The 27,288-nt window shown below is 40.5% G+C and overlaps 1 protein-coding gene across 1 annotated transcript; it reads left to right on the top strand.

The window, feature by feature from the left end:
* The first annotated feature begins 1,812 nt into the window (after positions 1 to 1,812).
* On the top strand, positions 1,813 to 26,548 carry prx (periaxin). The gene is made up of 8 exons (XM_068713086.1): positions 1,813 to 1,867; positions 3,442 to 3,549; positions 5,931 to 6,056; positions 7,006 to 7,165; positions 9,381 to 9,574; positions 9,939 to 10,183; positions 10,467 to 22,891; positions 24,133 to 26,548. Exons 3-8 carry the CDS (start codon positions 6,027 to 6,029, stop codon positions 24,417 to 24,419), a joined length of 13,341 nt encoding a protein of 4,446 aa, XP_068569187.1. The 5' UTR covers positions 1,813 to 1,867; positions 3,442 to 3,549; positions 5,931 to 6,026; the 3' UTR covers positions 24,420 to 26,548.
* The last annotated feature ends 740 nt before the right edge of the window (positions 26,549 to 27,288 follow it).

Genomic DNA, 27,288 nt, shown 5'->3' with positions numbered 1-27,288 from the left:
CTCTCGGTGGCGACTGGTGGATAGATATCCAGCCTGGCAACCTTGAATGTCTGAGTGGACATCAAAGCATCAGGAAGCTAGCCATGGAATCTGGTCATTGGTCTTGTCCTGGTCTGGACCGCTTTACTGTATTTGGCTGCACCAATTAGGGAGCACCTTTTACACAGTGGTGCACTTTATCTGTTGTGATTGTGACTACCGTCAGTTACACCGTGTTTTCAGACGTATTGAAAGCTCTCTGGGTATCTGTCTTTAGTGAGTCTCTTTTAGTGAGAAAGTTTACTATTTGTCTCCTGGCATCACTTTAATTGACATAAGAGTTCAAGGTATGGTAAACTGGTTGCTGCTGCTGTTGTTGTTGTTTTCAGCGGTTTCACTGGAATTTTCTTCTGGTTTCTGCCCTCAAGACCTAGCTCCTGCATATACATCCAATCCTACTCTTACTGCTTCTAATTCTTTTCTTCACATTTCAACGTTAAAATTTAACAAGCACATTAATTAAACATGCTTATTAAAGCATGCTTATTAAAGATGCTTATCTAAATTGCTAGGTTACCAACTCTTTTGATTTTTGTAGGGAAATTTGTATAGTTAAATTTTTGGTTGTTTTGACAATGTCACTACTGTCATGGAGGCTTTGGGACAGTAGTCATGTCCTTTTTATTCATACAGTCTAATATCACAACAGTGGTTTTTCCAATCTGTACACCTATACGACACTCAGTCATTTTCAAATATTCGACAAGGACAAAATACCCAAACAAACAACTTTAACAAGGAAAAAAATGGAAGAAACCTCAGGAAGAGCAACTGAAGGGGGATTCCTCTCCAAGGACGGACAGACGCGTGCAGTAGATGCCGTGTGTACCATGAGTACCACTGGTTTGATAAAAGTGTTTGAGTGGAGTTTTTGGAGACTTTGGATGGTTTGGACTTGGGTAGCCGGTGCAGAAGCATGTCCAAGACTGTGGAAAGAATCTGAAGACCGCCGTCCCAGAAGCTTCAGACTGACGACCCATGTCACGATAGCAGACACTTAAAGTCCACATGCACCAGCCCATCATGAACACACCTTCTTAGGAATGCTACTGGAGCTAATTTATTGTTAGATGATACAGTCCTGTTTAGATGGCATGTCAGCAGGGACCGGTTTACCGTAGACTGCACTTATCAAATGTCCAATGAAACAAGATGTATTGAAAATGTGAGAAATGCCATTTCAGACTGACTCCAAAGTAAAATGTCCACAGCAGAAGTGGAGCACATCCACGTTATATTGATTTTATTTTGTTATATTTTTATTTTTATAATTTGTTTTAAAAGTATAACAATCACTCTAAATACTGAGATCCTCAGAGACATTTTTTCAAAGTTTCAGAAATAAGTGATTGAGATGAGGAATCATGAGCAACACAAGGGCAGACTAAAGAAAAAATTTAGAAAATATGAAAATCAACACACTGTAAGAAAAAAAGAAAACAAATCAGCAACCATCATAGTATAAAGTTAGAGTAGCATGATCAACTATTCCTTTCTCTATACACCTCATTTCTGTCTTTTTTTTTAGCAGTTTGAGTTAATTGAGTCAAGTTAAATTCATTGAGCCAGTTCAGGAAATGGCTTTCATTACTATTTTTTATAGTAATATAAAAATATAAAATATAAAAAAATATAAAATATTTTATAGTATAGACTCTCATACGCAATATGACGAGGGCCCTAATCATGTCCACTTACTCAAACTAGATAAGCACTAAGCTATTTCCCCCCCAAAAAACATAATAACCTTAATTTTTATTTTTCTGTTTCAGACTCTGACAGAGACCAAGAGGACAGCCATGTTTTCAGCCAGACCAGAGATCAAGCCGTAAGTACACATAGACGTCTCTCTGCTCATGCAAATACACAAACCAACCATGCTACTGTCAATGTTCTTTAGTGAGATCCGTAACACTGCATCAGTATTCACTGAGAAGGAGATGGTACATGTTTTATTTGTGTTCTCAATCCCTTTTAAAAGCGCCATCTGTCCTTCACACAGTAGTAACGAGCTGCACTTCCGCTCTGAATGTGTGGACGACACGTTTAGCTCAGTGGAGCGATTCTTTTATGGGATTGCTGTTTGATGACTGAAATGAGTCGACAGACGTCACCGTTTGTTTTTCTGCACAATAATTGACTTTACCGTGTTTGCTAATGTTTCAAATGTAGTGCATTATTACTCATTATACTTTATGAAGAGAGTTGTGCATTCTTTTTTCAATGTGAGCTTAACTCCATATACAGGGTGCTAAATCATTCTAGCTTCAGGTTTAGAGTGTGTGTGTGTGTGTGTGTGTGTGTGTGTGTGTGTGTGTGTGTGTGTGTGTGTGTGTGTGTGTGTGTGTGTGTGTGAGTGTGTTTTTATTGATTTTCACACAGTAACTGATAGGGCCACTGTGTGTCAAAAAGGTTTAAGAATTAGATATTTGGTTGTCGATAATGAATCTTAATGAGTCTTTTTGAAAAGCATGAAAGGAATAATAACAGCAGTTGTTCTTTTAAGGAGTTTAGCTCACAATCTGCTCCGGAAAACATGTTGTTGATAAGAGTCGGAGGTCACGGCAGCCTGACAACAGGTGAAGCACTAAAACAGGATGTTTTTACAAGATTAACCATGCGAGGGTTTAAGAAGCGTTAGAGGAAGGAGATGTGGGAGGCTGGGACATGACGTGTTTCCTCCAGAGAGGAGGTAAGAGGTAAAGAAAGAAGAAAACAAATACACACACACATTACAAATAAAAACACACGATAATAATGATAGTAAAGCGTCTGGAGGGTCTATATGTCTATATTATTATATAGATTCAATGAAATAAAGGAGAGAAATAATTAACCCCCACCCCAGTCTCCTAGTGAGAGAACTGTTCCCAAATAATGAAGTAACCCAGAAAGATAAAATGAATTCAGTCGTAAAGGAAGACAATCACTCATCTGCAGAGGATGACGATAAGTTGAACTTCCTCAGAGATAGAAAAAAAAGACATGCTGTTACTGCCTCTGTGCTCTGACTGAAGTTTCATGACTACATCCTCAAGTTTTATTGGGTTGGTAGCAAAGCGTGTTCAGCATACAGAGTACCTCAGAGTACAACAGCTTGTATTTCCTTTTTTCAAGCTGCCTTAACCTCACATGCACACCGTGACTTATATTCAAACCTGGGGAGCCTGGAGCTCCGCTTCTCTCTGGTTGCTCCACTGCCGAGAATGTCAGCAGTTGCTGTAAAATAAATTCACGTTCACAGGCCCTCGTGTGCTTTAGAGTCTCCCAGAACCTGCAGCACAAAGCTGCAATGGAGGCCCAGATGATCTTGTTAGTTAAAGGGCAAAACCCCACCGAAGAGAACGCTGCTTCTTGAATGTTTCAAAGTGACTTAACGCCATCTTCTGCTGTGCGGGGCAGGTGAAAGACAAGAGGCGGTCGCCCCCCTCTAACAGATCCCCCTCCGCCCAACAACGCAACCCTCACCACAGCGGCTCTGCAGACGAACAGGAGAGCCCCGAGAGAGTGGTGAGACACACAAACACACACACCCCACATGTATTAAAACACTACTACTACACACACACCCGCACACACACACACATACACACACCCTACATGTATTAAAACAGTACTACACACACACACACACACACACACACACACACACACACACACACACACACACACACACAAGGGAACCCATTTACAAATGCATGCATCTGCAGGGATGTTATCGTGCCCATAAGTGTGTGTAGAAATACGTTTCAGAAAGAAAAAGCAATAAAATGAAATTCCAGATCACGTGGTGTTTAGGGATTTTCGAGTCTTGTAGTTAGCTGGAAGAATTACTTGGTTGTGTGTAGGTTGAACATGCAGTATGGGGGCACGCCAGAAAGAACAATGTGGTCAAGTCATAAAAAAACTGTTTCTTCAAAGGGATAGTTTGTTATTTATGCTTATTAGAGTTAAGGCCATTGTTTTTCGTATGCGTTTTGTTAATCTGTCAAATGACAAAAATTGTTACACACAGAGTTCGATGTATTTGATTATTCTCTTTTTTGCGCAAATTCGCAATATGATGGATAGCACTACTCCAGGGCTAACGAATGATTGACATTAGCAAGAAGCTATCATTATTGTTTTATTGCTTTATTGCTTTGTGCTTTGGTGTTTGCACGGACAGTGGCTCTGAGTGGTCAAACAACCTTCTTTTGGCCGGTTAGCTTAGCTTAGCTTAGCTTAGCCTCTTCGCCGGCCTGACAACCTCACAGGAAGCCACAGCTCCCAAACAAGAAATAGTTCACAAAATTCCCTGTAACATGTCAAAATGCCTGTTTTTCACACTTTAATTAAACAAACATGATATGTCATGTTAACAGGTGAGCTTTAGATGTGCTCGTAGGTGGAAATTGTTACCTTTTTGGACGGATCTATGCTAGCTGTTCTCCCCCCGGTTTCTCTGAATGTGAAGCTAAGCTTACCGGCTTCTGGCTGTAGCTACATGTTTTAACGCTACTACGAGGAACTTCCATGTTGCTTTGGTTTTGACGGTCCCTGTGGATAAAAGCGGCCATTTTTTCAAGCGCCAGATACCCTTTAGAAAACCTCTCATTCTACTGCAGCAGGGGTCTGACAGTCTGCCCACGCAGCCCTGGTTCTCCCCTGCCCATGCCTTCCCTCCAGTGAGCCCAGTAATATGGGCGGAGCAGCGAGGCGAAGCTCTGCTCCTGACCGGAGGTGAAACCTTGCTGCCGGGCGTGGAGCTCTCCATCTCCCACCAGAGCTCCGACTGCAGGTCGGAAAGCAGCGGCAAAGTCGGATCTGGGTCTGCCACACGGGCTGGTCTCTACCGGAGGGCCCCGCTGGAGTCTGAGCTGAAGGAGTTTCTGCATGAACCTGCATTGGGACTGACATTGTGACCCCAGCCGCCACCAGGCAGACCCATACAAACCGGATCACAATAGTCCACGCCCGATCTGCTGAGGTCATTGTCCAGCACATAAACAACCTTTCATTTCTCCGAGCTCAGCGACCCTTTGGTGCAGTAGGTGACCGCTAGCTGCTGGACCAAAGTCAATAACAAAAATCTTGTAAATGTGGCAGATCTGAAACCAGCTGCAGGTGTCGATGCAAACACTCCGACCCACATTCTTGGACTGAAAAGTAGCACGTTAGCACTTGTGAAGCAAAGCTGGTGTCCAACAGAAACTTCAGTGTAGCTAACAGGCATGTTGAAACAACACACGCTGAGGGATGAAGGGAAAATAACATTGTAAAACATCTACTGAACATTAATATAATTCCTGTTGACATAATACACCACCCTTATTTTGTGACACTATTCATTATAGAGATACATGAATGTATGAATGCATGAACTTTTTATTTTTGTTTCATTTTATTTCATTAAATTTGTTTAATTTAAAGTTAGTGACTTTCAATCGCTGTAAACTGACTTTTTAATAAAATTAAGGATGATAACAAACTTGCTAATTGGAGCTCAAAGTGTATTACAAAATAAAAACAACAGTTGAAATATTAAAATATATTTTAATATTACCGAAAAGGAAAGAACTTGAATAATTAACTGTGAAAAATTCATGTTTGAACTTGAATTAAATTATTTTTTAAAAGATCATTGTAACAACCACTTTCACCATCATCATTTTAATGATTATAATTTTGTAAGATTGACCAGTAGTGGATATATTAAAGAAATGAGGGTGGAGTTCTAATAAGACATTCAAGGTAAAAGCAATAAACCCAAATGATTATTGCTGATGACATTTAAACCTCACTTCTTCGACCGTAGTTTGATTGTTTCCATGTTGTTCTTTTGGCCTCTTGACATCCAGCCACACTGCACATCATCTCACCCCCGTCTGCATTGTCTGCGTTGTGTGCAGGTGCAGAAGGAGAAGCTCCATGCAGAGCTGAAGCAGGTGTTGAGTCAGAAGAGAAGTCAACTGAGAGAGTCCACCTGCCAACTGGCCCAACCAGAGATGGACCCAGAGCCCACAGACGAACAGACAGTAAGCAGCAATTTGATAAACGCATATAAAGGATGAAACATTGATTATTCTTGTTTGTATGCGTGGTTGATCAGCAACTGGAGATCATAGCTTTAACTACCATAACTATTGTTAAAGGCGATGGAATGGCAATGCACACAAAGTCACTCCACTGGTTGATAAGGTTCACTGTTTCCTTTTATGGTTCGAGTTTATTCCTTCACTCAGTCACTGGAAAAAGTGGATGTAATCCAAGAATAGAGTGACCTTTCCTCCGTCACAGCTTAATAGATCAAATGGATTCAGAAGTAAAGTGTGAAGTGACAAATAACTCTACAGTATATTCTGCACTCACTCAAGCAAGTGAAACAAGATATAAAACTCAGTCGAAGCCCTTGTACATTTAAAACATGTTTTTATTTACCAGAAGAGACAAAAGTGAAATACAAGACAGAAGAGCATTCAATTTCTAATATGTTGATATTTTTATTTATTTATTTTTTGTTTTTATGCATCCACAGAATCGCATGTTTTGAATTCTTCACTTATAATTTAGACAAATAGTTTAAATCTTCAGTGTTCCTGGTGATTTGGATTTGACACTCTTACTTTGTGCTTTCACAGGGATAAGACCAGTGAATTTATACTTTAAACAAACATCTTCTGCTGCTGAGGAATGCTGACCGAGTTGTCTAGTCACTCTAGAGTTTAGTTAATAAAACCATTAAATTGAATACATAATACGTTTTGTTCAGGTTATCCTGGTGAGTTGATGACATGTCACTCTGCAAAATGTGGAAAATCAGGGCTTCATTTTCAAATATGAATAAAAAGTGTTACTGCAACAACTACGGCCGTCTGAGATCAGTCTAACCGCAGACAGGCCAAAACAAAACGGATCTAAAAGGTATATCTTGGGCCTGATTTTGTTAAAAGTTGTGCCATTAAAAGTTGTATGTGTGTCTGTTAGTGTGTGGAGGAAGCCTCTCAATCCATGGAAATCGTGGTGGAGACGGAGGCGGAGGCCGGAGCCAGTGGCTACAGTGTGACTGGTGGAGGACAGCGAGGGATCTTTGTGAAAGACGTCCTCAGAGACTCACCGGCCGCCAAGCATCTCAGTCTCCAGGAAGGTACCGGCAGTATAACTTATAGGAAACATACTCGGTGCTTCAATATGAAAACATGTACACTGCCAAGAGCTTTGGTGAGTGTGTGCCCGTTTGCAAACCAAAACTGATCATCAATATAGTATTCTTGGATATTAAGAATGCAATATTTGGGAATAATAGTCATTAAGGGTGTGACAGACAGCCGCAAATCTTTGTGTTTAAACCGTCAACACTGTGAATAACCTTGTTGATAAATCTAAATAATTATAAAAATAAGAAGAATGAGAATTAATGTTTGTATTAATATGTATGTATGGATTGTCATCTCAAGCTGTGATGACTAGAAATATTTAAATATTTAAATTTTATCTGTTAAAGTTTATTCAGATTGCTTAAATTTTGGCCATTTTTGTGTCATGTCAATTTCTGCTTTAGTTATTAACAATAAAGTGTCAGACTTTTTCCATTAAATTCGTTCAAATTTACTTTTGAAAGTAATACCGGAAGTATTATAATGTTATCACGTCTGATTTGAAGCTTTTCTATGATGTAGTTCCCCTTTTTGACCGCTGGAGGGCAGTAAAGTTCAATACATGTGCATAGAATCATTTCAACCGTCCGCTAGCATGATCTCCTGAGCAAAAAGAATTTTCTTTTTCTAATAATGATGTTACTGTTGTTATTTGCTATAATCGCACAATAAGTTCTTGTTTCGAATACAACTTTTGTGCTAGCAACGATTGAATACAGTGTTGAAGTTTCTCATTGTGACCACCAGGGGGGAGTGAGCATTAGCGGCACTGAACAGACAGACTGTAGCAAGTCAGTGTGTTTGGTGTTTACGCTTTTTTTTTTTATAATAAAGACACCAAAGAGGGTGAAATAGAAAGGAAAATATGGGTGAGGAAAAAACACATACTACTTCCATTGTGTGGACAGCATTTCAACCACAGATGGTCCTCCTCAGGTACAAGTGAACACACCTGTATTTAATTGACAATGATTTAATATCACAACATTATCTCTGAATGAGTGAACCTCTATTGAACCTTTTATTTAAAAATGTCAGCTTTTCCTCATATTTCCTCCTATTCTTATTTCAGATGTGCCATTACCATACTTTTATGATATGTCTTAATGATTATATGAGGTGTGCCGCTTGTTATTAGATCATTTTTTTGCGCTGTTTTATGATTTTCTTTTTATGCTTTATTTGGGTGAATCTTTGTGGGTGTTACAAAGGCGTACCGTGTACACATGATTTCAGTAAGATTATAGACTATAGATAGTATTCCTTTGACTGGAGAGACACGGATGTGATGCTATCACCTGATCCAGTCTTTCAGCCAGGAGACCGTTATTCGTGACCGGAGTGAAACGAGAGGTCAACTTTGTAACTAGAACATTTTAACGTGAACAACGATCGTTTCCTAAAACTAAGTGGTTTTGTTGCCGAAATCTAATTAAGTTGTTTTCTGTGAAGACGGGAGTTTATTTTGAAAAGAATGAATGCTTGTAATGAGCGGACACTGACGCATGTTGCTGGACTTTTGTTGGACATTGCACGAAAAATGAGGAGTGACTTTTTCGTAAGATATGAGGATACGTTGTTAAGAATGAAACATATTGAAAGAAACATATTGAACAATTACAAATACAGGTGTATGTTCACTTCCTTTCCTTTAACCTAAACCAGACCATCTGGTAAATGTCAATCATGTGAATATGATATGAAAGAAGTCAAGACAGCAGCTTTACTAAAGATTTCTTGCATTCATTCACGCTAAAGAGTAACATCAAGCTCAAAAGTATTGTTCTAGTAGTGTTCTGCTGTCCTCTCTGGTTTAAATTGTCAAGCCTGTTTTACGTCTGACAACACCCAGCATGTTAATCCACAAGATAACTTAAGCTATCAAATACATGTAGTGGTGAAAAAAAGTACAATATTTGCCTCTTAACTGTAGAAGTGCAGTATTTGAATAAAAGTAGTTACTTTCCACCACTGGTACTTGTTATTATAAATGTTCTTCATTAGTGCAGTTTTGGGCTATTCTACTCACCACTGGATGCAGGACACTACTGCACTACCATTCCTTAATAATGCTAGTGTGTGTAGGATACCAAATATACATCAGCTTGTTTAGAATTTAGATTTTTACCCCAACGCCAGTTTCATAAATGACTTTGACAGGATTTAACACTGGACAAAGTCATTGATAATGCTCTCTGTGTGAAGGTGACCAGCTGCTGAGTGCCAAGGTCTACTTCGACAACGTGAAGTATGAAGACGCTCTGAAAATCCTTCAGTGTGCAGAGCCGTATAAGGTCAGCTTCCAGCTGAGGAGGACCATCCCTGAAGCAGAGGTCTACGTGCGGCCTCGAGTTCCCAGTGTGGAGATTAAAGGTCCCAAAGCCAAGCTGGCCAAAATGGTAATGAAATATATTCTGTATTTCAATGTGCTATGCAGTCTCTGAACTGAATTGTGTTGTTTCAGATCAAATTGAATTTTCTGTTTGTCATAATCAGACTTTGGTCATTACCTTGCCAAAATACTTTTACTGGGTTTTGTTGTAAATTGCAAACTAAATTACTGAATTCCATTGCTTAGAAATAATATAAACATTTAGTCCAACAGTTTACAGCCTCAAATTGGATTTAAAACGTATTTGTAGTTTCCAAATACTTTCAGTAGTTCATTTGATCAAACTTCATAAAGACAGCACCTCAACAGATAGTACCATACTAAATTTCCAGGCCTTTGACTGACCCTCTTGTTATTCATGTGTGTGTCAGAGTGTGAAGGGCAGCAAGCCGTTCAAGGTGAAGAAGAAGAGAGGTGGTCGTTTTGGTCTGAAGAGGCTGAAAGAGAAGCGCAGAGAGGAGCTGGTGATAGAGGGAACGCCCCCCAGGCTGGAGATGAGTGACGTAGACGTTGAGTTTTCTCTCCCCAAATTCAAACAAAGGAAGAGTGCGAAGGTTGAAGCAGAAGGAGCAGCAGAAGAAGCAGCCGCCATGGGGAAGGCAAAGAGTAGGATCAGGTTGGCCTTGTTTGTGTCCTTTCTGTTTACTTTTCACGTTGAAATGTTCACAATTACCTGCTGTGCTGACTGAGCAACATGTGAAGAGGTATGTTGAGGAACATTATAATGGTAAAGAATACTGTAATACAAGACTTTTACTACCTGTATTTAAAAAGCATTATCTAAAAAGTTTTTTTTTTTCTTTTATAAAGAATTCTTTGCCAGGCATTTTGGAATAATTGCTGTATCTTTGTTATAATGTTTTTTTTCTCTCCCTCCTTTCTTTACATGGTCCTCTCAGGTTTCCCCACATGAAAACAAAGAGTTACGCTGGAGAAGACACAGGAGGAAAAGTGGACACAGGACAACTCGAGGGACAGGTGAATATCTCTCCACCTGAGATAACTGAAGCTAAAGTGAAAACCAAAGGAAAAGGACACAAGTTTGGAATCACGTTTCCTAAGACCAAACACACAAAGTCAGGCTCAGCGTTGGAAACTGGATCTGTAGAGCTGAACCCTCTGGGTGTAAACACCCAGCTACCATCAGTGCAGTTCAGTTTGTCTGGTGATAAAAACACGGACATGGAGAAGGGAGGGGTTAAGATTAATGCGCCTGATGTGGAGTTTGCACTCCCTTCAGGAAAAGCTGAGGCATCTTTGCCCGCTGTGAAAGGAAAGGCAGAAATCAAAGCCCCTAAAATCAACATCAAAGGAGGAGCTGATGCAGAGACAGCTGTGGGAAAAGTGGATGTAGACGTAGGCAAAGGAGATGCAAAGTTAAGAATGCCAAAGTTGAAACTGCCCAAAATTAGACTCTCACGTCATTCGGATGAGATAGATGGTGACATCAAGGTAAAATCCAAAGGAATTAAACTGCCTCACGCTGACATAACGCCTCCAAAAGTAGCAATCAAAGGAGGTGGTGAGATTAATCTCCCTGAGGCAAATATCACCAAACCAAAGAAGGAAGTCGATCTCTCAGTAAAAGCTGCATCTATTCAAATGCCTTCTGTTGATATTTCTGTACTAAAAGTGACGGGAAAGTCTGACGTAGAAGTCTCACTCCCAGAGTTTAAAGGAGCTGGGAAGACAGCAATCAAAATGCCTGCCGTTGACATCTCTGTGCCTGAAGTTGATTTGGAATTGGACACCAGACGCAGAATTCCTGATGAGGTGGAGGGCACTTTCAAAGGCCCCAAAATCTCCATGCCGAAGGTTGATATCTCATTGCCAAATATTGGATCATCCAAAGTGGATATTGAAGGTCCAGAAGGTGGAGGGAAATTCATTCTACCTTCTGTAGACATCTCTCTCCCAAAGGTGAAACCAGAGGGTGATGTGGATATGGATTATTATGTTGGTGGAGATGGGAAGTTCAAATTGCCTGAGTTTGACATATCTCTTCCAAAGATTAAGTCACCAGAAGGAGAAGTTAATATGAAAGGAGAAGGTTTCAAGTTACCCAAAGTAGACCTGACGCTTCCCAAAGGCAAAGCAGGAACACCTGATTTTGAAGGAGGAGGAACATTTCAATTACCATCTTTTGATTATTCTCTCCCTAAAATGAAGATGAGTGAGATGGAGGTCGACATTGAAGGCCCTGAAGTGAAAGGTGGTAAATTTGAAATACCCACACTAGACATTTCTCTACCCAAAGGCAAAATGCAAGGAGACTTTGAGGGACAAGGTGGCAAGTTTAAAATGCCTTCATATGATGTAACTCTTCCAAAAATGAAGTTGCCTGAGGGAGAGGTTGTTTTAGAGGGACCTGAAATCAAAGGTGGAAAGATCAAGATGCCTAATGTTGATATCTCTGTTCCTCGAGGAAACATAGAGGGAGATTTGAACATTGATGGCAGCGAATTAAAAGGAAGCAAATTCAACATGCCCTCTTTAGACATTTCTCTCCCAAAAATGAAGCTACCTGAAGGAGAAGTGAAGCTAGAATACCCTGAACAACCAAATGTTGACTTTTCACTCCCCAAGGTGAACATAGAGGGCAACATGGAGCTGGAGGGCAGTGGTGGTAGCGGTGCTAGGTTCAAGATGCCAACTTTCGACATCTCATTCCCAAAGATAAAAACCAAGCAGGGAGAGATTGATATTGAAGGACCTGAAGTCAAAGGTGGAGCAAAGTTTAACATGCCGTCAGTCGACATCCCTCTTCCTGCTATGAAATCAGCAGAGGGGGAGGTAAAATTTGAAGGTCCTAGAGCCAAAGAAGGAAAGTTTCAGATGCCTTCTTTAGATGTGTCACAACCGAAGATCAAATCACTGGGGGGTAACATCGATGTTGAAGCTGAACTGCCTGCAGTTGATATCTCTCTTCCAAAAGGAAAAGCAGAGGGTAAGATAGATATTGAGGGACCCACAGGAAAAGGAGGCAAATTTAAGATGCCTACATTTGATGTTTCGCGACCAAAGATGAAGATGCCTGAGGGAAATATTGGCCTTGAGGGACCCTCAATTGATATCTCTCTTCCAAAGGGGAAAGTAGAGGGTGACCTAGAAACTAAAGGTAAAGGAGGGCATTTTCATATGCCCTCAATTGATGTTTCTCTCCCTAAAATTAAATCAAAACAAGGTGACATCAACATCGAGGGACCAGAAATCAAAGGTGGGGAAATTAAAATGCCAACTATTGACATCTCAACCCCTCAAGGGCCATTAGAGGGTATCAGTTTCGAAGGTGAAGGAAAAGGAGGCAAATTCAACCTGCCGTCTGTAGACATCACCCTCCCTACAGTAAAATTCCCTGAAGGAGATGTGAATTTTCAAGGTCCGAAAGTTAAAGGTTTGAAATTTGAAATGCCAAAAATCAACCTCTCGCTTCCCAAAGGAAAAGCACAGGGAGACATTGATATTGACATTCACTCTGGAAAAGATGGGAATATTGAAATACCCTCATATGATATTGAACTTCCTAAAGGAAAAGTCAAAGGTCCTGAATTTAAGGGAGGAAAAATCAACATGCCAGACATTGACCTGTCACTCCCTAAAGGAAAGGCTGACCTCAGTCTTGAGGGTCCTGAGGTAAAAGGAGTCAAATTCAAAATAGCGGGAGATGCTGATATTGACAGATGTGGGGGTAAGGGGGGCAAGTTTCACATGCCCTCAGTTGATATCTCTCTTCCTAAAATCAAAGCCAAGGGATTTGATGTTGATATTCAAGCACCTGAAGTCAAAGGTGACATTTCACTCCCTAAAATTAAGTCTCCAGAAGTAGAAATCAGCCTTCAAGGTCCTGATGTTAAAGGGGGAAAGGTTCATTTGCCAACTGTTGACATTTCACTCCCCAAAGGAAAATTTGAGGGTGACCTTAATGTTGAGTGTCCTGAAGTGAAGGGGAGCAAATTTAAAATGCCAAAATTTGATGTGTCTTTACCAAAAGTAAGTCTTCCAGAAGGTGATGTAAAAATAAAAGGCCCTGATAACAAGGGAGGAAAATTCAACATGCCAGACATTGACCTGTCACTTCCCAAAGGAAAGGCTGACGTTGACCTTAGTATTGAGGGTCCTGAAGTAAAAGGGGGAAAATTCAACATGCCCAAATGTGACGTTTCACTTCCAAAGATGAACCTGCCAGAGGGCAATGTGGAAATGCCAAAAGTTGATATTTCACTCCCAAAAGGAAAAGTAAAGGGAGACTTTGACATTGAGGGACATGTGGGTAAAGGAGGCAAGTTTCATATGCCCTCAGTTGATATCTCTCTACCTAAAATAAAAGCAAAAGGAATTGATGTTGATATTGAAGGCCCTGAACTTAAAGGTGACATTTCCCTCCCTGAAGGAAACGTTGAGGGTGACCTCGATATTGAGGGGCTTGAGTTGAAGAGGGGTAAATATAAAATGCCAAAATTTGATGTTTCATTGCCAGAAGTGAGTCTCCCACAGGGGGATGTCAAACTAAAAGGCCCAGACATTAAGGGAGGGAAGATTGAGATGCCAGACATTGATATTTCACTCCCCAAAGGAAAAGCAGGAGGGAAAATTGAAATTGAAGAGCATGCTGGCAAAGGAGGCAAGTTCCATATGCCCTCTGTTGATATCTCTCTTCTTAAGATGAAAGCTAAGGGTCTAGACATAAATATTGAAGGCCCTGGTGTTAAAGGTGGAAAACTAAACATGCCAACACTTGATGTTTCTCTTCCCAAAATAAAATCTCCCGATGTAGATATCAGCCTTGAGGGTCCTGATGTCAAAGGAGGAAAGGTCAACATCCCAACTGTTGACATTTCACTTCCCAAAGCAAACGTTGATAACCCTGAGGTGAAAGGAGGGAAATTCAAAATGCAGAAATTTGATGTCTCTTTACCAAAAGTGAGTCTCCCAAAGGTTGATGCCAATGTGGAGGGACCAGATATGAAAGGAAAAATTGATATGCCAACTATTGAAATGTCACTTCCAAAAGGAAAAGCAGATGTGGATATTGACATTGATGGGCACAGTGGTAAAGGAGGCAAATTTCACATGCCCTCAGTTGATATCTCACTTCCTAAAATCAAAGTAAAAGGAGTTGATGTTGATATTCAAGGACCTGAAGTCAAAGGTGACATGTCACTCCCTAATATCAAGTCTCCAAAAGTAGATATCAGCCCTGAAGGTACTGATGTTAAAGGAGGAAAGTTTAACTTGCCAACTTTTGACATTTCACTCCCCAAAGGAAAAGGCAACCTTGATGTTGAGTGCCCTGAGATGAAGGGGGGTACATTTAAAATGCCAAAATGTGATGTGTCTTCACCAAAAGTAAGTCTCCCAGAAGGTGATGTAAGTGCAAAAGGCCCAGAAATCAAGGGAGGAAAAATCAACCTACCAGACATTGACCTGTCACTCCCCAAAGGAAAGGCTGATGCTGACCTCAGTATTAAGGGCCCTGAAGTAAAAGGAGGACGATTTAAAATGCCCAAATTTGACGTTTCACTTCCAAAGATGAACCTGCCAGAGGGCAATGTGGAAATACCAACAGTTGATATTTCACTCCCAAAAGGAAAAGTAAAGGGAGACGTTGACATTGAGGGACATGTGGGTAAAGGAAGCAAGTTTCATATGCCATCGGTTGATATCTCTCTACCTAAAATAAAAGCAAAAGCAGTTGATCTTGATATTGAAGGACCTGAACTTAAAGGTGGCATTTCACCCCTCAAAGGAAAAGTTGAAGGTGACCTCAATATTGAGGGTCCTGAGGTAAAGGGGGGTCAATTTAAAATGCCCAAATTTGACGTTTCACTTCCAAAGATGAACCTGCCAGAAGGCCATGTCAAAGTGGAAGGACCACAGATGAAGGGAGGAGAGATTGCATTGCCAGCTGTTGACATTTCCGTTCCAGTGGGAAAAGTGGGGGGAGATATTGATATTGAAGGACCTTCTGGAAAGGGAAAATTTGAAGTGCCAAAAGTTGACCTATCTGGTAAAAAAGGTAGTGGGCTCCAAATGCCAAGTCTTGACATTAATCTCCCCAGATTCGATCTTGACCTCAGCCTTCCCTCTGGGCTGAAAGACAAAAGTCTTAAAGTGGACACCAGTGGTCCTGAAGCATCTGGAGATTTGAAGATTTCTGGTGGTGTAGATGGTACAGATGCATCCCTCAAACTTCCTTCTGTCAAACTACCGACAGTTGACATCTCAGCTCCAAAAGTGGATCTAGACTTTGGCCTCACCAAACCTAAAGCTGACGATGTGGAAGTGGAGCTTCTTAAAGCAGAGGGGGGCAGACCTTCTTCAGGGGGCAGCTTTGATATACCTGATGTCTCCCTCAAAGTCCCCAGTTTCTCTCTTCCCAGGTTTGGTGGGAAGTCTAAGAGTGGTGATTTGGCAATATCTGTCCCCAAGGGAAATGTTTCCCTCAGCCTGCCACATGCGGAAGGAGAGATTAGGGCACCATCAGTAGAGTTTGATGGGGACGGTAAAGTCAAAGCAAAAAAGACTAAAATAAAAATGCCCTCATTTGGTGTATCCAAAAAGCATGCAGATGTATCTGTGTCTTGTCCTGATGTGGATGTCAAAGCGAAAAAGGGGGAAATTGGCATTTCTAAACCGGAAATCAGTGTTGACAAAAAATCTAAATACAAAGTGAAATTCCCCAAGTTTAAAATATCATCACCAAAAGGTCAACTCCCAGAGGGAGAGGTTGATGCTAAACTGGGGGCAGAAGTGGAAAGGAAGGGTGGCTTTCATGCACCAGATGTCTCTATCAAACTACCGAAGTTCTCCATGTCAGGATTTGGCTCTAATGAAAAAGAGTTAGGTAAGCCAAGTGGTTACCTTGAGTCTAAGACCAAGGTTAAGATGCCCTCTGTTGAGCTGTCACTACCAGCAGCTAAAACATCAGAGACTGAGGTTCTTCTCCCCAAAGCAGAGGTTGATGTCTCAGAGGCTGATATCAGAAGTTATGAGGGAAATCTCAAAATACCCAAAATGCCAACAATTGACGTTTCCATTCCCAAAATAGACCTGGATGTGTCCTTGCCAAGAGTAAAGCATGAGGCAAAGGTTGATGGACTAGGAGGCAAATTCAAGATGCCAGGTATCAAGATGCCTGAAATTGACTTGTCCCTTCCTAAAGGAAAAACAAGTAACATTGAAGGTCACATATCTCTGCCCAAAGAAGGTTTTGAAGGTCCAGATGTTGACATAGAGGGAGGTACTGGAGGGAAATTCCAAATGCCTCACATGAAAATGGCCAACATCGACATCTCTCTGCCCAAAGGAAAGATCGAAGGTCCAGATGTTGAAATGGAGGGAGGTACTGGAGGGAAATTCAAAATGCCTCACATGAAAATGCCCAACATCGACATCTCTCTGCCCAAAGGACAGATCGAAGGTCCAGATGTTGAAATGGAGGGAGGTACTGGAGGAAAATTCAAAATGCCTCACATGAAAATGCCCAACATCGACATCTCTCTGCCCAAAGGAAAGCTTGAAGGTCCAGAGATGGAGATCCAAGGAGAGGGTGGAAAATTCAGTATGCCAGATCTCAACATGCCCTCTGTTGATATTTCACTTCCCAAAGGAAAGATTGAAGGTCCAGATGTTGAAATGGAGGGAGGTACTGGAGGGAAATTCAAAATGCCTAACATAAAAATGCCCAACATCGACATCTCTCTGCCCAAAGGAAAGCTTGAAGGTCCAGAGATGGAGATCCAAGGAAAAGGTGGAAAATTCAGTATGCCACATCTCAACATGCCTTCTGTTGATATTTCACTTCCCAAAGGAAAGATTGAAGGTCCAGATGTTGAAATGGAGGGAGGTACTGGAGGGAAATTCAAAATGCCTCACATGAAAATGCCCAAGTTCGACATCTCTCTGCCCAAAGGAAAGATTGAAGGTCCAGAGATGGAGATCCAAGGAGAAGGTGGAAATTTCAAGATGCCACATCTCAGTATGCCCTCTGTTGATATTTCACTTCCCAAAGGAAAGATCGAAGGTCCAGATGCTGAAATAGAGGGAGGTACCGGAGGGAAATTCAAAATGCCTCACATGAAAATGCCCAACATCGACATCTCTCTGCCCAAAGGAAAGATCGAAGGTCCAGATGTTGAAATGGAGGGAGGTACTGGAGGGAAATTCAAAATGCCTCACATGAAAATGCCCAACATCGACATCTCGCTGCCCAAAGGAAAGATTGAGGGTCCAGAGATGGAGATCCAAGGAGAAAGTGGAAAATTCAAGATGCCCCATCTCAACATGCCTGCTGTTGATATTTCACTTCCCAAAGGAAAGATTGAAGGTCCAGATGTTGAAATGGAGGGAGGTACTGGAGGGAAATTCAAAATGCCTCACATGAAAATGCCCAACATCGACATCTCTCTGCCCAAAGGAAAGCTTGAAGGTCCAGAGATGGATATCCAAGGAAAAGGTGGAAAATTCAGTATGCCACATCTCAACATGCCTTCTGTTGATATTTCACTTCCCAAAGGAAAGATTGAAGGTCCAGATGTTGAAATGGAGAGAGGTACTGGAGGGAAATTCCAAATGCCTCACATGAAAATGCCCAAGTTCGACATCTCTCTACCCAAAGGAAAGATTGAAGGTCCAGAGATGGAGATCCCAGGAGAGGGTGGAAAATTCAGTATGCCACATCTCAACATGCCCTCTGTTGATATTTCACTTCCCAAAGGAAAGATTGAAGGTTCAGATGTTGAAATGGAGGGAGGTACTGGAGGGAAATTCAAAATGCCTCACATGAAAATGCCCAAGTTCGACATCTCTCTTCCCAAAGGAAAGATTGAAGGTCCAGAGATGGAGATCCAAGGAGAGGGTGGAAAATTCAGTATGCCACATCTCAACATGCCTTCTGTTGATATTTCACTTCCCAAAGGAAAGATTGAAGGTCCAGATGTTGAAATGGAGGGAGGTACTGGAGGGAAATTCAAAATGCCTCACATGAAAATGCCCAACATCGACATTTCTCTGCCCAAAGGAAAGATCGAAGGTCCAAATGTTGAAATGGAGGAAGGTACTGGAGGAAAATTCAAAATGCCTCACATGAAAATGCCCAACATCGACATCTCTCTGCCCAAAGGAAAGCTTGAAGGTCCAGAGATGGATATCCAAGGAAAAGGTGGAAAATTCAATATGCCACATCTCAACATGCCCTCTGTTGATATTTCACTTCCCAAAGGAAAGATTGAAGGTCCAGATGTTGAAATGGAGGGAGGTACTGGAGGGAAATTCAAAATGCCTCACATGAAAATGCCCAAGTTTGACATCTCTCTGCCCAAAGGAAAGATTGAGGGTCCAGAGATGGAGATCCAAGGAGAGGGTGGAAATTTCAAGATGCCACATCTCAACATGCCCTCTGTTGATATTTCACTTCCAAAAGGAAAGATCGAAGGTCCAGGTGCTGAAATGGAGGGAGGCACCGGAGGGAAATTCAAAATGCCTCACATGAAAATGCCCAACATCGACATCTCTCTGCCCAAAGGAAAGCTTGAAGGTCCAGAGATGGATATCCAAGGAAAAGGTGGAAAATTCAGTATGCCACATCTCAACATGCCCTCTGTTGATATTTCACTTCCAAAAGGAAAGATTGAAGGTCCAGATGTTGAAATGAAGGGAGGTACCAGAGGGAAATTCAAAATGCCTCACATGAAAATGCCCAACATCGACATCTCTCTGCCCAAAGGAAAGATCGAAGGTCCAGAGATGGAGATCCAAGGAGAAGGTGAAAAAATCAGTATGCCACATCTCAACATGCCTTCTGTTGATATTTCACTTCCCAAAGGAAAGATTGAAGGTCCAGATGTTGAAATGGAGGGAGGTACTGGAGGGAAATTCAAAATGCCTCACATGAAAATGCCCAAGTTTGACATCTCTCTGCCCAAAGGAAAGATTGAAAGTCCAGAGATGGAGATCCAAGGAGAGGGTGGAAATTTCAAGATGCCACATCTCAGTATGCCCTCTGTTGATATTTCACTTCCCAAAGGAAAGATCGAAGGTCCAGATGTTGAAATGGAGGGAGGTACCGGAGGGAAATTCAAAATGCCTCAAATGAAAATGCCCAACATCGACATCTCGCTGCCCAAAGGAAAGATTGAAGGTCCAGATGTTGAAATGGAGGGAGGTACTGGAGGGAAATTCAAAATGCCTCACATGAAAATGCCCAACATCGACATCTCACTGCCCAAAGGAAAGATTGAGGGTCCAGAGATGAAGATCCAAGGAGAAAGTGGAAAATTCAAGATGCCCCATCTCAACATGCCTTCTGTTGATATTTCAATTCCCAAAGGAAAGATTGAAGGTCCAGATGTTGAAATAGAGGGAGGTACTGGAGGGAAATTCAAAATGCCTCACATGAAAATGCCCAACATCGACATCTCTCTTCCCAAAGGGAAGATTGAAGGTCCAGAAATGGAGATCAAAGGAGAAGGTGGAAAAATCAATATGCCACATTTCAACATGCCTTCTGTTGATATTTCACTTCCCAAAGGAAAAATCGAAGGTCCAGATGTTGAAATGGAGGGAGGCACCGGAGGGAGATTCAAAATGCCTCACATGAAAATGCCCAACATCGACATCTCTCTTCCCAAAGGAAAGATCGAAGGTCCAGATGTTGAAATGGAGGGAGGTACTGGAGGGAAATTCAAAATGCCTCACATGAAAATGCCCAACATTGACATCTCTCTTCCCAAAGGAAAGATCGAAGGTCCAGATGTTGAAATGGAGGGAGGTACTGGAGGGAAATTCAAAATGCCTCACATGAAAATGCCCAACATCGACATCTCTCTGCCCAAAGGAAAGCTTGAAGGTCCAGAAATGGAGATCCAAGGAGAAGGTGGAAAATTCAATATGCCACATTTCAACATGCCCTCTGTTGATATTTCACTTCCCAAAGGAAAGATTGAAGGTCCAGATGTTGAAATGGAGGGAGGTACTAGAGGGAAATTCAAAATGCCTCACATGAACATGCCCAACATCGACATCTCTCTGCCCAAAGGAAAGCTTGAAGGTCCAGAAATGGAGATCCAAGGAGAAGGTGGAAAATTCAATATGCCACATTTCAACATGCCGTCTGTTGATATTTCACTTCCCAAAGGAAAGATTGAAGGTCCAGATGTTGAAATGGAGGGAGGTACTGAGGGAAAGTTCAAAATGCCTCATTGGAAAATGCCAGATTTTGACATCTCTCTGCCTACAGGAAAACTTGAGGGTCCAGATCTTGAAATTGAGGGAGGTGCAGGAGGTAACTTAAAAATGCCAGATGTTGACATCTGTCTACCTAAAGGAAAATGTGGCAAAACTGAAGGTGCAAAGTTTGAAATGGAGGGAGGCATATCTAAAATGCCACAGATGACAATGCCATCAGTAGACATTTCACTGCCAAAAGGAAAACCTGAAGGTCCCAAAGTTGAACTCAAGGATGAAGGAGGAAAGTTCAAGATGCCAAAAGTGGACATATCTCTTCCTAAAGGAAAACCTTCAATCAAAGGTGCAGAGGTAGGGATTAAGGCAGATGGTGGACAGTTCAAGATGCCTAATGTCGACATATCTATCCCTAAAGGAAAAGCAAATATTGATATACCAGAAGAGAAAATGGAGGCAGAGGGAGGAACAATCAAATTGCCATATATCAATATGCCAAAAGTTGATATTTCACTACCTAAAGGTAAAAGTAAAGATATTGAAGCACCTGCTATAGAAATGGAAGTCACAGGAGGAAAGTTCAAAGGTCCACATGTTAAACTTCCAAAGGGAAGTATATCACTGCAGAAGAGTAAATCAGGTGAAGCAGAGATCAACTTACCAACCATTGAGGCAGGAGGGAAAATAAAAGTTCCACAAGTCACATCTCCAGATATGGACATTGATTTGACACAAAGTATACCTAAACAAGACACAGGGGCACATGGGGAAGCTGATCTTCATGTAGATGGAGAGCACAAAGGTCTGAAACTCAAGATGCCAACAATAGATATCAAAGGTCCAAAAGGAGACCTGGAGCTTGATATAGGACTTCATAGAGGAGAGGGCAAAAAGGACAGGAAAAAAGTTGAACTACCTGACTTGGATCTCAACACAGCGGGAACCAGCAGCAAAGTAAAGGGGCCAAAAGTCAAAGGAACAAAATTCAGGATTGGAATGCCAAAAAAGAAAACTGGCAGAGATGTAACAGCAGAAGCAAAAATTTGCAAAAACTGTGGCAATGAGGAGTTAGGTGGTCAGGTCAAACATAGATGCAAGGGTAAAGAAAGATTTGAGTATGAAGTTGAAGTTGAAACCCACAACCGACATAAAGAGAACAAAGATCGTATTAACATACCAGTGCCAGAGGTTACATTACCAAGTGTTAGTCTGAAAACCAAACAAGGTTCAGCTGACTTAGGAACAGAAGGAGAGAGTGGCCCCTTGTCATCCAAAGCAGAAATCAAAGTTCCCAGGATTCCAGACATAGAGTTTGATATAGGTACATCACAAGATGAAGATGAAGACAAAACAGAAAAGGGAAAGAAAATCAAAATCCCTAAATTTGGTGTTCCATTACCCTCCATCTCCTCTCCTGAGGGAAGAATGAATATATATGGACAAGAAATCCAGTATGAGGGCCCTAAAATGCCCAAAGTAAAGAAAGCTGTCTTTGTCTTAGTAAATCCTTCACAGGCAGATGGGCCTGCTGCATGCACAGGCCTCCTAGAAGAGAAGACAACAGTTGAGGCTGAAAAAGAGGACGTCAAAGTGAAGATGCCCAAAATCAAAATGAAGCCGAGTTTTGACAAGTCCAAAGATAAATCAGCAGTATCATTTTCTCCTGGCAAATCAGGGTTGTTTGATGTCAGTCTAAAGGGCGAAGGTTCAAGTTCAAGTCTCAAAGGTGAAAAAGACAATAGAGGCACATTCAGTGGCCAAATCAAACTTCCAAAGGTGGAGTTAACTTCTCCATATGGTAAGATAGCTGCAGAGGGGGAGGACACAGAAATGAGTGTGAAACTGGAAAAGGATTCGTCGCCGGGAGAAATGGAAGACACTAAAGGACTTAAAGTAACATCAAGCAAGATGGCCTTTGCTGGTTGTAGTGAGGAGCTCTTGAAGGATGTGGTGTCATCTCATGCCAGAACAGATATGCTGGACAGGGACAGCTCAGAGTCTCCGGCTAGTTTTACCATGGACTTCAGCTCAGCAAAGGTCAAGGCTTGGAGTGAGGTCGAGAGCCGAAGCAGGGAGTCTGAAGAAAGAGAGTCTTCCCCCTGGTTCAAGGTCCCTAAGTTCACCCTGAAGCCACACTCCACAGGTAAGAATAATGAAACAACAAACTGATATGACAAAACATTTGAAAAATTAGACATGGACTTTTACAAAAGGTTGATGCTGTCAAAGTCAAACATGTTTTATCACGTAGTGGTTTAAAAAGGAGTCTTGAGACTTGATTACTTGCTTACAAAGAATATTTTGAAAAGTTATGTATTGAGGAGTATACAGTATAGACTACCCTTTTTGTATGATTCATTCAGTTTTTCTTTCAACACTTAAAGAGTAACTGCACATTTAAGCCATAAACTAAATGATAGGACTGTAGATGTGATGAAACACATAAATGATGATGTTAATATGGACATTTCTTACCAAATAAAAAAAAAAAATTACTCAAAACACCATCTGCTGTTTTTAAGTCAGCCCTAGTCTTGCATCGTCAATTCTGAGATAAGAGTTGACTGTTTGGGAATAATCTACGTCATAAAATAAAAGAATGTTAAGGCCCTTTAATCAGACCCCTCTCTTCGCCTCTCCCCACAGCATCTATCTTTTTTACTTTTTCCGTAGCCACTGTGCAGCATTACAATCACAGCACATCACAAGCCTGTGTTCTCCTTTCTGTGTACTGGAAATTAAGCTATAAGCACATTACAAAATCTGGTGAATCATTGTCTCATGATGAGTGAATGACTCATTATCTGCGATAGTAATGGGCTTTACTACACTGTAACAAGAGTATGTATATTAAGTTGTTTAATTTTTCTAATTTTTCTAAATTAGGCTAAGTAGGCTTAGACCTGGGGTGAAGTTGCGCTTTAATCACCTGCTGTCCAGTTGCATTATTGGAAGTCTAGGACGCACATTAAAGACTGTATATCTTTGCCTTTGTTGCATTAAATTGGGCCACTCTTTTTGTCTTATCTGTCTTTTCCCCCGAACTTTAAAGTGCAGTATTGAACCAGAGACTGAATAATTACAGATATCTATTATACTTGACACTGACATGATTATTTTACTATATTATCATAGAAGTTAATACTATATGCACTGCATTATGCATCATACATTTGTATAGTGTAGTGCATAGTTGTCCTCTTGCCTGTGATTTGTTTTGCTTATGTTTATTCTATAAATTATTAATATATCATCTCCTGCTTTGTCTCTGCTACATAAGACTAAGTTTATTTTCCTTCTTGATTTCTTCACCTATCCCCCTCTCTTCTCCTTGCTTTCTTTCTTGTACTTGCCTCTGCTTGTTTCCCTTTCATCCGCCTCAAGGCTTCCTCCAAATAACCCCAGAGGGTTCTCCTCAGGCCCAGCGGAAGGGTGAGGTGGGAGGTGAGGCTGACGTCTTGGGGTCTTTCTGCCTCCACACCTCAGGGCGTGACTTAACCACCCAGGAAATGTCAGAAGAGCACCATGTCTCCTCCACCGAGGAGGGAACTCTTACCATGTTAACCAAGACCACCAGAATCACCCGGCACACGGTTACCACTGAAACACAAGCAGGTGAATCTTCTGCAACCACGACAACAACTCACCAGGTGTCGGACTTCAAGTTCTGAGGATGCTGTAATGATATCTTAAATGTCTTGTGATTTTTTTTTGTTTTTCTTTGGTAAGGTTGCAGTGTTCTTGTATGCTAAGCCTGTAACGTGGCAAACCTTGATTAAGTAAAAGTCTTTATTTTATATTTTAATAGGTGAGCTATGAATGTGATGAAAAACAATGAAATTTCATCAATCAGCAATATTGTCATTATTAAAGCAACAGAGTAATATATGCTTACTTTTTGCATTTTAAATGTGAATTTTTTTTGTTCCTGTTCTTTGAGTTTAGTCCTAATTATTTATCAGACTTTGTTTGGTTTGAAAGTTTTCACTCTGAATGTAAACATGTCACATTGCTTTATTATTTATTGTTGTTTGTGTGTTCAAAATGCGCTGGAATGAGTCTTTTACTCACATCAGCATGATGGATTTCACAACGATTATTTCAAAATAACTCAATTTTAACCACTACAGAACAGGCCACAGTAATATTAATGTAAATATAACTATGTCATTGCTTTTTTGAAGCAGTATCCCTTTGATCGGAAATGTAACTATTTTCATATTCACCAGTCGGGAGTAGAAATCATATTTTTTCTGATCCTATTTTATTTGTCTTGGAGGAAAGGTGTGAGTTTTTTGAGATTATGGGCTGTTCTCTTTTGCTGCCATAGTTTTATATTTTAAGCATTTAGCTGGTGCTGTTACCCAGAGATAGTCACAGTGAGTGAGCAGGACACTCTGGACTCTTTTTCTGCTGTGGGGATCAAATCTGTGACCTTCTGGTTACAGGTTGCTCTCGATCATTTACTGTAGGCCTCCCTGCTGCTAGTTTTTTTTTATATATCGATGTTTTTACTGTACACTGCCAGAAAAAGAAGCCACTATACTGTATATTTTATGATAGAGGCTTTTAGCTCCAAGATACACCTCCTGACTGATGCTGATTTTTTTAAACTCTGTGAACTGTTTTGAGTTTCAAAACATCGACAGCGGGCTGGGAGGGAATTTGGGGATTTAGAAGTGCTGTTAACTTTAACACAATCGGTGTGTAGAGTTTTAAAAACTGTAAACCTTTTTCTCTTGGCATTAAAAAAAATAACCCTCTAAAAAGGATGTTACTATCAGGCTGCTACAATGACAGACTGGCTAAGGAATGGCGAGCCTTGATGTTTTACTAAAGCTTGCACGTAACAAAATATGTCCTCTAAATACTGAAGCAAGGTGGTCATAGCAAGAGCACCAAGGCACTTGTCCCTTTTGATTAAAATGTCTTTAATAATCTGACATTCTTCTGTTTATTTTTGTATGCATATTATTGAATAAATTACACAATAACATTGAATGTTAAAATGTCAGATTAATGAATGCATTTTATTATGGCCCTCTACCCAATTTTTTCAAAAAGCATCTCTCCTTTTTAAAGTACAAATTGCCTTAGAAGTCTTTTAGATCTTTATTTTATTGTCTCCAAATTAAGAAATTTAAGTTTCATTCTGAAATTTAGTAACTACCACTTGAGAGAAAAAAACAGCTATTGTTATGTTGCTGGCATTTGATAAAAACTCATTGTTTTAAAACTACTGATTGTATACACTGCTCATAGCCATTTACAGTTTCACAGGATACAACCATCTGATTATTCAGAATAAGAATCTACTTTTCAAGTGGATGTAAAGCATTTAAGAATGAACACTTAACTTTGCTTACTTTACTTGGTTGGTAAATGGAATGAAATTGTGTGATAAAATGCACGAATCCGGACAAATTGTCTCCCACACTTTTTTTCATGAACAACTTTCAACACCATGCCTGTATTTCGTGGTGACAAACAGATGATAGATTTTTAAAAAGCCAGGACGAGAGTAGTGACATGTCAAGGTAACACGCACTGAGTAGTATCTATGTGTATTGAGATTTTTACCTTTCTGGTTTAATCAAGTCTTCGAATTTATTTTAGATTTTTAGGAAGGAGACAACCCTGTCTCCTTCTTGCAAGAATAAATGTTCTGTGATTATTACTTTTACATCGGCTTCGTGTGAATTTCTCTAACACAGTGCCAAGTGTTTTTTGTCAAAGTTGCATTGGAGAGAATGTTGTTGAAGATGTTACATCAATAAAATGATATTCACACAAAAATTAATTTCAATGATTGTCTCTTGATGTTTTGACCTTCAGAGCTGCTGAATTATTAGTTAGTTATAAAAGTGGACTCATTGGTGTTTTGTGAGGCTCTCAGTCAGCCTGAATCATTCGTTCATCCATCTGTTATCTACAGACCCACTGATCCTTTGCAGGGCGACAAGGGGCTGGAGGAATTAGCAGCTCATATTGGGCGATAGGCAATGTATTAATATCCCTTCAGTTGGAAACATGTAGCGGTATTGAAGTCATGAGACGGTAAATAAACCGACTTGAACAGTATAAAATGTAACTTAGTATCTCATCTCATAATAATTAACTTGTATGACACAATTTTGATTTAGAAACTTAAGCTTTTGGTTAAGTAGGTCTAAATTTGTGATTTATAATCTCATCATTTTGATTTAGTTACTCAAACTTTTGACTTGGTGAGCAAACATTAAAAGATAGCAAATACAAATGTTCACTTACTGGTTCATAATTTTGACTTTGTAACTTACATTTTATGTGGTAAACAACATCCTCATGTCCACCACGCAAATCAAAGATGAATTAGATGAAATTTCAGTGGCAGAAAGAGACACAACTCCAGCGTGAAAATGTAGCTAAATTAAAGAAAACGCATTTCAGGCTAATATATTACACAAATCATAATAACTGCTCGTTGTAATTATTATTTCGAAAGGTCAAAATGCTATTAACAGCTTCAACACACATCTAAATCCATCATTATTACATTTA

Source organism: Cebidichthys violaceus, unplaced genomic scaffold (assembly GCF_023349555.1).
Source record: "Cebidichthys violaceus isolate CVI_PGR_0920_01 unplaced genomic scaffold, fCebVio1.0.p SCAF_1, whole genome shotgun sequence".
In the NCBI taxonomy this organism is placed as follows: domain Eukaryota; kingdom Metazoa; phylum Chordata; class Actinopteri; order Perciformes; family Stichaeidae; genus Cebidichthys; species Cebidichthys violaceus.
Note: the sequence above shows the minus strand (reverse complement) of the source record. Positions and strands in the feature narration are given on the sequence as shown.